This window comes from Protopterus annectens, chromosome 5.part0 (genome assembly GCF_019279795.1).
Source record: "Protopterus annectens isolate FY-2018-M chromosome 5.part0, PAN1.0, whole genome shotgun sequence".
In the NCBI taxonomy this organism is placed as follows: domain Eukaryota; kingdom Metazoa; phylum Chordata; order Ceratodontiformes; family Protopteridae; genus Protopterus; species Protopterus annectens.
The window spans coordinates 1,847,961,360-1,847,974,153 of record NC_056735.1 but is presented as its reverse complement, the minus strand read 5'-3'; the positions used below and the strand labels follow the sequence as shown (position 1 = coordinate 1,847,974,153).

General features: G+C 37.1%; 1 protein-coding gene across 1 annotated transcript in view; it reads right to left on the bottom strand.

Annotated features, from left to right (window-relative positions):
• The window catches only part of ATP7B (ATPase copper transporting beta), a 649,813-nt gene that overhangs the window by 327,782 nt on the left and 309,237 nt on the right, over positions 1–12,794 (bottom strand). The window contains exon 8 of the mRNA XM_044071673.1: positions 12,476–12,709. Coding sequence (XP_043927608.1) covers positions 12,476–12,709 — 234 coding nt within the window. The remainder of the gene's footprint in view (positions 1–12,475; positions 12,710–12,794) is intronic.

The following is a 12,794-nucleotide window of genomic DNA, read 5'->3' as shown; positions in this document are numbered from 1 at the left end:
CTTGGGGTTACCTTGTTTTTCCCGAAGGGTATGACTATACAATTTTTGGCATTTAACTTCAGGCCATGGCTCTGGCACCAGCTATCTGTTTCCGTGAGTCCCTTCTGAAGGATATCCGTGTCCGATGCACTTTCCACTATGGCGCCCAGTTTGCAGTCGTCTGCAAACTTTGTCAGCCAAAGACCTCCCATGTTGGCCTGTACTTCTGAGAAGTAGATGCCGAACAATAGGGGGCCAAGGACCGAGCCCTGTGGGACACCACTTGTGACCGGCTTGGAGTCTGACATAGTGCCAGCAACTCTAACCCTGTGGGTTCTGTCCTTAAGCCAGTTTGCAACCCATCTTGTGACATATGGGTTTACATTTAAGCTGGTAAGTTTTTTACAATACCCGAGTGGGGTATTGTGTCAAAGCCTTTGCAAGGTCAAGGTAGGCTGTATGGACTGCCTTTCCTCATCAATGGCCTTGGTGACTGTTTCAAGAAGTCGACCAAGTTCAAAAGGCATGATCTTCCCTTGAAGCCAAACTGGGTCAGGTCCAATGTCTGCAAGTCCCTATATCTTTGTTTATGAGCTCCATTATGATCTTCTCCATAGCTTTGCAGACTAGACTTGTTAAGCTTATGGGGTGGTAATTACCAGGGTCCATAGAGGCACCGCCTTTCTGGAGTGGGACCACAGTTGCCGTCCGCCACTCCTTGGGCATGTATCCTGTGGTAAGGCTGAGATTAAACAGCTGCCTTATGTGCGGGTTTAATTCCTCATTTAGCTCATGTAGCACACAGCCGGGGACACCATCCGGTCCCATTGATGCTGTATTTTTAGCTTTAGAGAGAGCAGCTTTCACCTGCGCATTTGAGATGTCTGGGAGGCTACACTCCGCTGGGATAGTTATCTCTCCTTTAGCGCCGGAGAGGGGGGGTCAAGTTTGCACTGAACCTGTCTGCCAGTATGTTGGCAATGTCTGTGGGTTCAGTGATTTTTGTATCATTTTGGACTAATTCTGAGCATATCTGGGAGTTTCCACCCAGGTTCCTAACATAGCTGAAAAAGGCCTTATGATTGTCCTTTGAATCCATGGCAATTTTTCTCTCAAAATTGGCCTTAGTTGATTTTATGAGTGCTCATATTTTTTACTAATAATGATCAGGGGTGACTTCCCTTTTATGGATTTTGTTCTATCATGTAATAGCTTTCTCCTCTTATTGTAAAGTTTGTTAATGGCTGGGGTCCACCAGACTGGACGTTTGCCCTTTGTGGAAAGAGTCTTGGTTTTATTTGGGATTGCCTGATCCATGCAGTCCTGGAGGTGTTCATAGAAGGCATTTGTAAGGGCTTCCGCAGCTTGGGTTGTGGTTTCCACTGTCTCAGGGGCCTTGAAGGATACCACACCAGTCTTGAGTAGTGTGAAGTTTGCTTTAGAGAAGTTCTTCACTGTCATCTTTTTTGTTTGGGGTGGGGGTGGGATGTGGATTTCCAGTGAGATTAGTTTATGATCAGATCTCACCAATGAGGGATATACTTCCGGTGTGGAGCATTTTGTCCCCATGTTTGTGATAATGAGATCTAGTATATTTTCTCCTCTCGTGGGAACAGTGACTAGCTGTTCCATGGCATTTGAATTTATGAACTCCAGGAACCGTTGGGCTAGAAAGTTAGGGCTTGAGTAATGTTCCCAGTCTATATTCGGGTAGTTGAAGTCACCCAATATGATGGTGTTTGGAGATACATTTATACCCTCCAGTGTCTTCAGGAAGGCTGTGTGGTGTTCCTGAGTTTGAGAGGGTGGCCTGTGGCATGCTACAATTTGTAGAGCAGTTTTGCCTATGGTTAGTTGCACCTGGATGGTTTCCGAAGCTTCGTGCGTTGCCACCAACCTGGAGGTGTGGGTATGACATAAAGAAATGACTTGCTTAAATACAACAAAGAAAATGTAGTATTTTAATTTAGCTCACCTCTTGTACATTTTTTTCAATTACTGCATTTTGTCACACAGGTCTGCTCTGGTTCATTAGTTGCTTAATAGATTAATAGCAGTCAGCGTATTTAGGTTTGTGTATTTATGTGCCCTGCCATTCACTGGAGTCACCCCTTAAGAGTCTATTTGAGGGCCTTTTCTATTTTCTCTGTTTACTAATATGAATCTCAGTCATGGCCCTGCTACCTTAAGCCATTATGCAGACAATCCTAGTATCCTTTTCTCTCCCACTTCAGTCATCCAAGCAGAAATATCATTACACCATAGACTCTGCAGGATTGGCCTCTACCTGAATGCTACCAAACCTTACTGCATGCACTTTAATACCAGTTCCAGAAACTATGATACAGTGTTTGTGATACTTTCCTCATTCAGCTCAATCACTAAAATGCTGGAATTTAAAATAAAAAAAAATATGAGATTTGCACCAGTTCCAAGGAATTCAAGGATAAAACTCTGTCTGTGCCTCAAATAATCCACGCATGATTAGTGACATCATTATTGTAGAAACTAGATGGGAGAAATAGAAATGTATGGCTGAGATTAACTCACTCATCCAGGATGCAGGGTTTTGGTGAGATAACTCTGTGAAGCACCATCTGGAAAAGGAAGGGGTTGCCTCAACAGTAACAATTAACTGCCATGATAGAATATTGCTCCTGCTAAGCAGTGAAAAAGGTATATCACTACTTGGGGTGTGGAAACATGTACCCAGTGCAAGCATTGTGTTTTTTTTCTTCAGCAGCATGTATGCACTATCTGGCTACAGTATGAGGGAACCCAAAGACAAAATAAATTCTCTCAATTCAACAGGATTGGTTGCTGGGAATTGGATCTCTCTCCAAGTACAGATGAATGTTTGATAGGCTAGAAGAACAAAAGGATGAATTATCACCCATGGGGGGGGGTCTTTGCAAGGGTGAAGAACAGAAACAACATAGACAAACTCTTGACAGTTATCACTTACTTTTAATTAAAGTTGAATGTTCATCCAAAATTGTGCATGCTAGGACCAGTCAAAAATTAGGCCTTCCCCATTTGCATGACCATAGAGACTAGGGATAAGATTGTCCAAGCAATGCATCTTCCTTCATTTTGCAAATCACCTTTTTATTAATTTTTCATTTTTTTCACTCTGAAAAAAACTGATTCCAATGAAATAACCACATTTGCCTCTAAATTCAGTAACTGCATTCAGGCTTGTTTTACCTCCACATTTTTGATTACTTGAATTTCATAATCACCTTACTATGACTCAGCTCCATTGTGCCAGAAACATCTTTATTCGTCAGACTATGCTGCCATGTCTTTTACCTTCATTTGGTGCAGTCCTTCCAGGACTTGAATGAAAAGCCCCTCCACAGTGGCCATTTTGCTATTCAGACTCCAGGTTTTAAGTAGAACTTCGTGATCAGTTTTGTCTGAGGATATATATCATATCATTTAGATTTGCAATATACTTTCTATAGCTTTACTGAATTTCATATTTGAATGAGTCCCCTTGGTGAAATTTAAGACAGGAGCTTTACAAAAATATGAAGAGTTATCACTCACTTCTCAACGTATGTTACATTTACTTTAATGACACAGATATCTTCTTCACAAATACAGGTTAAAGTCGGTACTTTTTGTTTACAGAGTCCTTGATGTCATACATAATAGCAGTGATGTTTTATTTAGAATTATATCCCTTCAGTGCCATCAGGAAACTAGTAAGGGTAAACTGTTAGTGCTTCATTTTAGAAAAAAACAAAAATATTTAACATTGTTTATTTAAATTTTGTTTCTACAGTTTGCACTATTATTATTCTATACTCCTTATTTTAGTCTTTCATTTTTAGGTTCTTCTTTTGACTTTACTTTTTAATTTATTCACTTAACTCAATTAACTGATTCATTTCTGAAAAGAAAATATGTGTTTTTTCAGGAATGGATCAGATGAGTCAAATGATTATTTATTGTGCTATGAATGCACATGAAAATGTAACAGTCTCTCTGGATATGCCAGAGCTGCTAGCCACAACGTGGTCAGAAGTCACTGCTGACTCCATGATTCATTAGATTGAAAAGAACATCCACGTGCCTTAACAGATATATATTCCAAATTTCTAGTGGCTGAAACCATATGTTCAGCAGCTGCTCAAACCATTTCAGTTTTCGACAAAGCATTTGCTATATTGGGTATCTATCAGATTATTAAAAGCAACAACAGCCATCCAGTAAACATTTTTATCAGTCATATGCAGATTTAGGGACATATCACATAAAAATAATTTCCACATGGTTACTAGTGAACAAAATGGTGAACAAATACATGAATATGACTGGTAAAAATGAGAGGATAATGTCCATTGCTTGAGTAGCTAGGAATCATGTATTTTTGTGATGATGAGGGGTTAGAAGAGTACTGTATAACCAGCTATACTCACATAGCTGTATAATCAGCCATAGTCAGAGAGCTGTATATCCAGGCATAGTCAGATTGTAGTAAACCCAGCCATAGTCAGAATGCTGCATATTCAGTCAAAGTCAGAATACTGTATACACAGCCATAGTAAGAATGCTTTATATCAAGTCATAGTCAGAGTGCTGTATATGCAGGCATAGACACAGAGCTGTATATCCAGCCACAGTCAGAGTGCAGTAAACCCAGCTATAAGCTGTGTATCCAGCCATAGTCAGAGTACAGTAAAACCAGCCATAGTCAGAGTGCTATATATCCAGCCATAGTCAGACTGCTGTATACCCACCATAGTCAGAGTGCTTTATATCCATCCATAGTCAGACTGTTGTATAGCCAGCCAGAGCCAGAGTGCTGTATACCCAGTCATAGTGCTCTATATCCAGTCATAGCCAGAGTACTGTATACCCAGCCATAGCCAGAGTGCTGTATATCCAGTCATAGCCAGAGTGCTGTATACCCAGCCATAGTCAGAGTGCTTTATATCCATCCATAGTCAGACTGCTGTATATCCAGCGAGAGCCAGAGTGCTGTATACCCAGTCATAGTGCTGTATATCCAGTCATAGCCAGAGTGCTGTATACCCAGACATAGTCAGAGTGCTGTATATCCAGTCATAGCCAGAGTGCTGTATACCCAGCCATAGTCAGAGTGGTTTATATCCATCCATAGTCAGACTGCTGTATATCCAGCCAGAGCCAGAGTGCTGTATACAGTCATAGTGCTGTATATCCAGCCAGAGCCAGAGTGCTGTATATTCTAGCCATAGAGTGCTGTATACACAGCTATAGCCAGAGTGCTGTATATCCAGCCATAGTCAGAGTGCTTTATATCCAGTCATAGCCAGAGTGCTGTATACCCAGTCATAGTGTTGTATATCACGTCATAGCCAGAGTGCTGTATACTGTGCCATAGTCAGAGTGCTGTATATCCAAAAAGTGTAGAAATAGGTGGATAAGAAAAGACAGTCCAAACAGCAGTTTTGTTGGGAAAAAATATACTAGGAATACAGCTTAATCATTACATATACATATTACTATAGTCCAAAAATGTACCATATTACTAAAATAAAACATATGTTGTTTACCATTACTAATGAAAGACATATACTTTTCAGTCATTGCTCATTCTTTAAACATTTTGGTAAAAAAGACCAGAGCACAGAAGACAACAGATTACCAAATGATAGTAGCATTTTGCCAGACTGTAAAACAAAACCTAAAACAAAAAATTATGGTGTATCTAAATTAGAAACAGGCAAATATAAAAAAGAATGTGTGCTGGAATTTAACTACTAAACAAATGAAGTTAAAAGGTCTTTATACAAGAATTGGAGTATTTTTAAAACTAATAAGCAGTAGGCGGATGCCCCAAATTTGCGAATAAAACTGGATTAAATATTAAAAGCTTGTTAGAACACAAGCTGGAACCCAGAATTGAAGTACTTATAGGAATAAGACCTTGTGGAAGCTGCAGACAATGTTCCTTTATTTATAAAGAGAATTTTATTATTTTGGATAACAAGATGAAAAGTAAGATGGAGTTTGTCAAAGGGAATTGTTTAAGTAAGGGGGTTGTATATATGGCAGTCTGAGATTCATGTTCTGATTCTATGTGGGAAATACGCAGAGAGCTTTAAGGAATAGAATGTACGAACATGGAAATGATATCAAAAATAAAAAAGTAACAAGTGCATTATATAAACATTCCCTGGTCTGCCCCCATTTTAATAAGTTCTTATTTGGTATTTTAGAACTGGTTAAACCTAACCCCAGGGGAGGTGACTGGAAAAATCTGTTAAAAAAGAGAGAAACTCAATGGCAATTTAAAACAGCAGCCATGTTTCCCCTGGCTTAAACGAAACCACCTCAATAGCCCCTGTGTTACAGGAAAAAGCTAATCAATTATAAAAAATATAAATATACATATACATATGAAAAAAAATATATAAATGTTTTTATACACAAATGACTTATAACAGATTCATCTAAGACAGAGTATTTTTTAACAAAATAAAATGAGTTAATATTTTGTTTTACAAGAAAATGATGGATATATATATATATTTAAAAAAAGCTCAACAAATGCTTTCAGAGTGTAATTAGTGATTATCAAGTTGATTGTTTGACTTTGTTGATTGGCTAATGCTTTTTATAAAAGAAGATGGTTTTACAGGAAGTTTATTCTGATGAAGGCTATATGTTGTAGCCAAAAGTGCTTAATCTGGTTTGTTATTAAAGAGAAGATATTTGGATTTTATACAGCCTGGTTTCTTCATTTTTATGCTGTTTTACTGATTTTAGAAGGGTGATTGGACGTTTCTACTTTTTTTTACACCCAACAATTACTGGGCTGTATACTATGGAGATGGAGACAGAGCAGAATGAAGACATTTCCGGTCAGGTCATCTCAGGGCCTGATTCCACAGTGAATTCCAAACTGAGTCTGCTAAAATTAGAAGTCTCCCAGTAGAAAGATGAGCTGGAGCAGCTGGTGAGTGTGTTTTCCAGCCTTCAAAACAGCTTTTTGTACTCTACAAATGTTTGCTCACATTCAGAAATGGGCGAGGAGCCAAATGGCTTGGTTGTCACAGATATATGCAACAGTGAGAAAAGAGCTTTGACTGGTTGTGTGATTGATGTTCCCAATACCCAGGGGAAGGAACAGGAATGTAATGGCGCTATCATGAGAACACGGTGTCTTTCAGATGGTGCGGACATGAATTTTAGTAAAAATAAATCCCAGGACAAACCCAACTTTGTTAAAAAGGGAAGTGTGGCGGCTTCTAATACAGGTACTGCAAATTTCAATTTTCATAAAGACCAAGAGAGACTGGGAGCTGGTAAACAAGGTTACAACAGTCAATTAAAAGCCAGTAATTCAGCTGGGAACATGGAGAGACTTGTTGATAATGGACAAATGACTAATGAGGATTTACAACGGGGTGTGCAACCGGAATCCAGTAATGAATGTTTTAACATTTTCATAAATAGAAAGTATGTATTTTCTGAGGCTAGGCAACCTGATATGGAAAACAACAGGGATGCTGATAGGAATGGGGAGGGAAATGGAAAATTTTCATCTCTGAAAGACATGATTTATTTCTTTGAAAAAAGATTGTTTAAATTGAAATCACTGGAATTAGATGTTGCATACCTTAATGAATGTTAATTTTACAAATTGTTCCTCAAGGTTTGAGAGTATTTAAATTTCCTTTAGGCATTAATTACAATGAAAATGTTTTGGAAGATTTCACTACATTATTTGATGAAACTGGTATAAATATTGTGAAAAAAACTGTCTTTTATTATGAACAACAAAGAGAGGATGTTGCAAAGGAGGTGGAGTTGTTGGACAAAAACATTACAAAAGATTTGTTATTCCCTCAATACAGAGAATTGTATTTAAAGATTTCTGACAGGGTTGATAGAAGAATAAATAATTTATTCGTCAAGAAAAAAAGAAAGTTAGAGAGGGACAGTAAACAATACAGAGAAAAGAAAGTATACCCAGTAGAAAATATTTTACATTCTCAAAACCACAATTATAGAGACAGTAAAATAGATACTTACGGTGAAGCCCTGGGATATGAGGAGGACTATACGGTGAGGAATGATATAGTAAATAATGAGACCCTGGATCAAGATTTTCCAGTATTACGTCACTCAGAGAGGTTAGCGCAGAGACAGATGAATACGGGGGGATACAATGGATACTACTCTGTGTCACAGAGAAAGAACAAATACAAGGGAATGAATCAATATCAGTAGAAGATGGACAAAAGATAGTGAACATGTTGGATGGGTTCCCTATATACAATTATACAGATCAGAATATTACTGATACTCATTTTCATCTTTTTTCTAAACTAATTAAATTTGTACCCCAAACTAAAGCTAGTCAGGTAGACAACATTACAGAATTGAAGTTATATACAAGAAAATTTAATTTTGACATTATATTTTCAGAGAATATTCACAACAAAGTTGCTAGTGGGGATACACCACATAAAACAGTATGTACAACCCCCCTCTACATCTTTTAATTGACACCTTCGAAAAGGTAGTTCTGGAAGAAATATATGAGATTCATGACAGTAACAAAAACAGAAAAAATAAGATGGAATTTAAGTAGGGGTGAGTATAACCTCTTGATGTAACTGAGGAAAGATGAGGCTATAAGGATTATGACCCCTGATAAAGGGGGAGGTGTATATATAGATCTACTGATTTTTCAGATGCAATGCAAAATTTACTAATCAATGAAAAAACTTATGTCATGGTTTCAAGGAATCAGATCAATATTTCCTATTCCTGAGTTAATGCATACCTGGAGGAATATTTATCAAACAGAAGAACTGAAATATACTTATATAATTTTTTGTATGTCAAGGACCCTAAGATTCCAATTTTTCTGGAATTCCCAAAATACATAAAAACATTGAAAAGCCACCGTTTAGACCAATAGTGGCAGCAGGGGGTTCAAAGACATACCCTTTAGCAGTCTTAGTGGATTCTTAGGTAAAACATGTAGTGCATGAAAGAGAACATCTAGTAAAAGATTTTTGGGAATTTCTTGGGTTATTGAAAAAGGAGAAATGGCAAGAAAATTTGATATTTCTTACCATCGACATAAAATACTTATTCACAGTGATACCCAAAAGGGAGGGTTTGCAATTCTTTGAAGAGGCATTATTTCTCTATTTAAATCTAGGGCATAACAAGGTTAACTTGGTATGTGAAATTATGAGCTTAATACTGGAAAACAATTTCACCTTTTTTGAGGGTGGGAATTACCAACAAATTTGTGGTGTAGCGATGGGGGCAGCTTGTGCCCCCGTTTATGCAAATATTGTGCTCTTGGGATGGGAGTCAGCTTATATATTTAATAGTCTTTTCTGGAATAAAATACAGCTTTATTCCAGATTTTTGGACAATATTTTTGTATTATAGAAGGGTACACAGGATGAAATAGGGGACTTAGTGACATAGTTGGGTGGAACTACTAAATTTTTAGAGTTCACTCATAATTTCAATTCACAAAGTATCAACTATTTGGACATACAAATTATAAAAGACAAAGATGGATTTAGATCTCGAATATACAGAAAAGATACATTTTGTAACATATATCTGCATTTTGGGAATAACCATCCCATTGCACAAAAAAGAAGTATAATCAAAGGGCAAGCAGTGAGGGTAGCAAGAATGACATCACATCACGAGGATTTATTTGAGGAGTTAAATAAAATACAAATAATGTTTGAGGAAAGAGGATATCCCAAGGAATTAGTAAAGGAAATAACTTTGGAGGTATACAACAAGTGGGGCACAGCATATCTACTGCTACTAGGGGTGGGTTTACAGAAAAATCATGGTGTATCTAAATTAGAAACAGGCAAATATAAAAAAGCATGTGTGCTGGAATTTAACTACTAAACAAATGAAGTTAAAAGGTCTTTATACAAGAATTGGAGTATTTTTAAAACTAATAAGCAGATATACCAAAAGGTAGGTGGATGCCCCAAATTTGCAAATAAAACTGGATTAAATATTAAAAGCTTGTTAGAACACAAGCTGGAACCCAGAATTGAAGTACTTATAGGAATAAGGCCTTGTGGAAGCTGCAGACAATGTTCCTTTATTTATAAAGAGAATTTTATTATTTTGGATAACAAGATGAAAAGTAAGATGGGTTTGTCAAAGGGAATTGTTTGAGTAAGGGGGTTGTATATATGGCAGTCTGAGATTCATGTTCTGATTCTATGTGGGAAATACGCAGAGAGCTTTAAGGAATAGAATGTACGAACATGGAAATGATATCAAAAATAAAAAAGTAACAAGTGCATTATATAAACATTCCCTGGTCTGCCCCCATTTTAATAAGTTCTTATTTGGTATTTTAGAAAAGGTTAAACCTAACCCCAGGGGAGGTGACTGGAAAAATCTGTTAAAAAAGAGAGAAACTCAATGGCAATTTAAAACAGCAGACATGTTTCCCCTGGCTTAAACGAAACCACGTCAATAGCCCCTGTGTTACAGGAGAAAGCTAATCAATTCTAAAAAATATAAATATACATATACATATGAAAAAATATATATATGAAAATGTTTTTATACACAAATGACTTATAACAGATTCATCTAAGACAGAGTATATTTTAAAAAAATAAAATGAGTTAATATTTTGTTTACAAGAAAATGATGGATATATATATATTTTTAAAAAAAAGCTCAACAAATGCTTTCAGAGTGTAATTAGCGATTAACACATTGATAGTTTGACTTTGTTGATTGGCTAATACTTTTTATAAAAGAAGATGGTTTTACAGGAAGTTTATTCTGATGAAGGCTATATGTTGTAGCCGAACGCGCTTAATCTGGTTTGTTATTAAAGAGAAGATATTTGGATTTTATGCGGCCTGGTTTCTTCACTTTTATGCTGTTTTAGTGATTTTAGAAGGGTGATTGGACATTTCCTCATATACTCTAGTGCTGACAGCACTGGAAGGTGGGGGTGAGGAGATTCTGGATATTCTAGTTGTAACAGCTCATAGTGTTTTCTGAAAGACTGATAAACCTCAGTGTTCTCCCATTGAAAAGACTGGCACATTCTGGAAATATTCTCAGAGGAAAATAATCACTCGCAGGGAGACACATATACCAAAACCCACCACATAAGAAGGGTCAATAGCCTGTAGAAGACTCTGAGCCAGTACCTAATAAACTACTCCTGTCCCAGTAGAACTGCTGCAGGAAAAGGTAAATGCTTAGTTTTCTGTTTCTTTTTGACAGGAAAGTTAGGGCAAATAGGTTGATTAATGTCAGCAGTAGATACCCCAGGAATGGGCACAAGATTCTAGCAAAGCAGTGCACTTTCCCTGTCCCTTCTCCCAAGAATGATAAAAGTGGTTCTCCCTATAACAGTCACAGAGGATGTGGCTACCCCCTGGTTCATAGTGACCATATGTGCTATATCAGAGATCAAGGGAAAAAGATGAGTGGTCTGAGGCACCAGCTTTGGTCACAGCAGAGTCACTCACCTGTGAATGAGGCAAATGTCTAGACTGCTGTGGTAGCAAAAGCTGCTTAGTTAACTTTTCTTTTTGTGGCTGGAAGAAAGAACAACCATTGGACTGATTATTTGTTCCACAGTCAAAATGAAAATGTTACTACTTTCCGGGGGAACAAAGCAGAGGTCTATATTATTTCAGCGAACACTTAAAATAGTGAAAGCTGTTTAATTGACCCAATAAAGTCAAAATCCCTAAATGTCGAACACACGTGACAGCGATTTTTTTCCCAGGGAAAAAATCCCTGATCCCAAAAAAAAGAAAAAAAAACAAATTCAAACACAAAATAATCATTCCGTGTGTTCGGGATTTAGGGATTTCGACTTTATTGGGTCGATTAAACAGCATTCAGTATTTTAAGCGTTCGCTGAAATAATATAGACCCACTAAGCAGCTCAAGCTGGCGAAGACTTTAAAAAGTATTTAGAAGTAACTTTTCCTAATTAAATTACAGTAAAAAGTACCCAAAAAGTAAATTAAATACAGTTTCTCCAAAAAAAAAAAAAAAAAACAGTTTTAGAAGTGCTTAAACTAACTTTCAAACTGTCAAAAATTAAAAATGCACTCCCATTTAAAAGTACAGTAAAGTCACATAACAGCAAAAAATATATATATACAAACCCCTAGCTTAAAATATATTTTCTTCAAAGGGAAAGTTTAAACAAAGAAAATACTATGCGGAAGATTTTTCTCCAAAGGGAACTTCTGCGCAGCAAAGGAACAGCACAAGCTAACCATCAGTCCTCAAAAGCCCATAGAGGAGCCCTCTCTTTGGTGGCTGAAAAGCTTTGCAGGGCTTGTAAATAGAGCCCAGCTGAAATACCACACAGTAAGTATCAACAAGATTCATTAATGCAAAAGGAATGTGCATTATCATATAGGTCAAGTGTTATACTTTCATCATGACTGTCCATAATACAGGCAAAGTAACTGAAAGTTCAACAGATGTTGCAGTTGGTACTAACCTTTGCCACATGTTCTAGCCACCTTCCAAGTGCAATGAACACAAACAGCATTGGAGGAGTATCAAAAAAGGTAACTGGACTTTGTTCAGCTTTCTCAGCCATAGCCACAATTAAGATCACACAGGAATAGGCATAGGCAATTGATGTTGCTAAAACAATGAGGACATCCATATTGGCTGCTTTGTGCTTCAGAGATTTGTATGCTTGAATGTAAAAGTACCGACCTCCTAAAAACTATAATGAAAAAGAAAATGCTGTAGTTATTGAAACTTGTCAGTATTTATAGTGTTTTCAAACAAAGCTTTTCAGTTTCATTTTG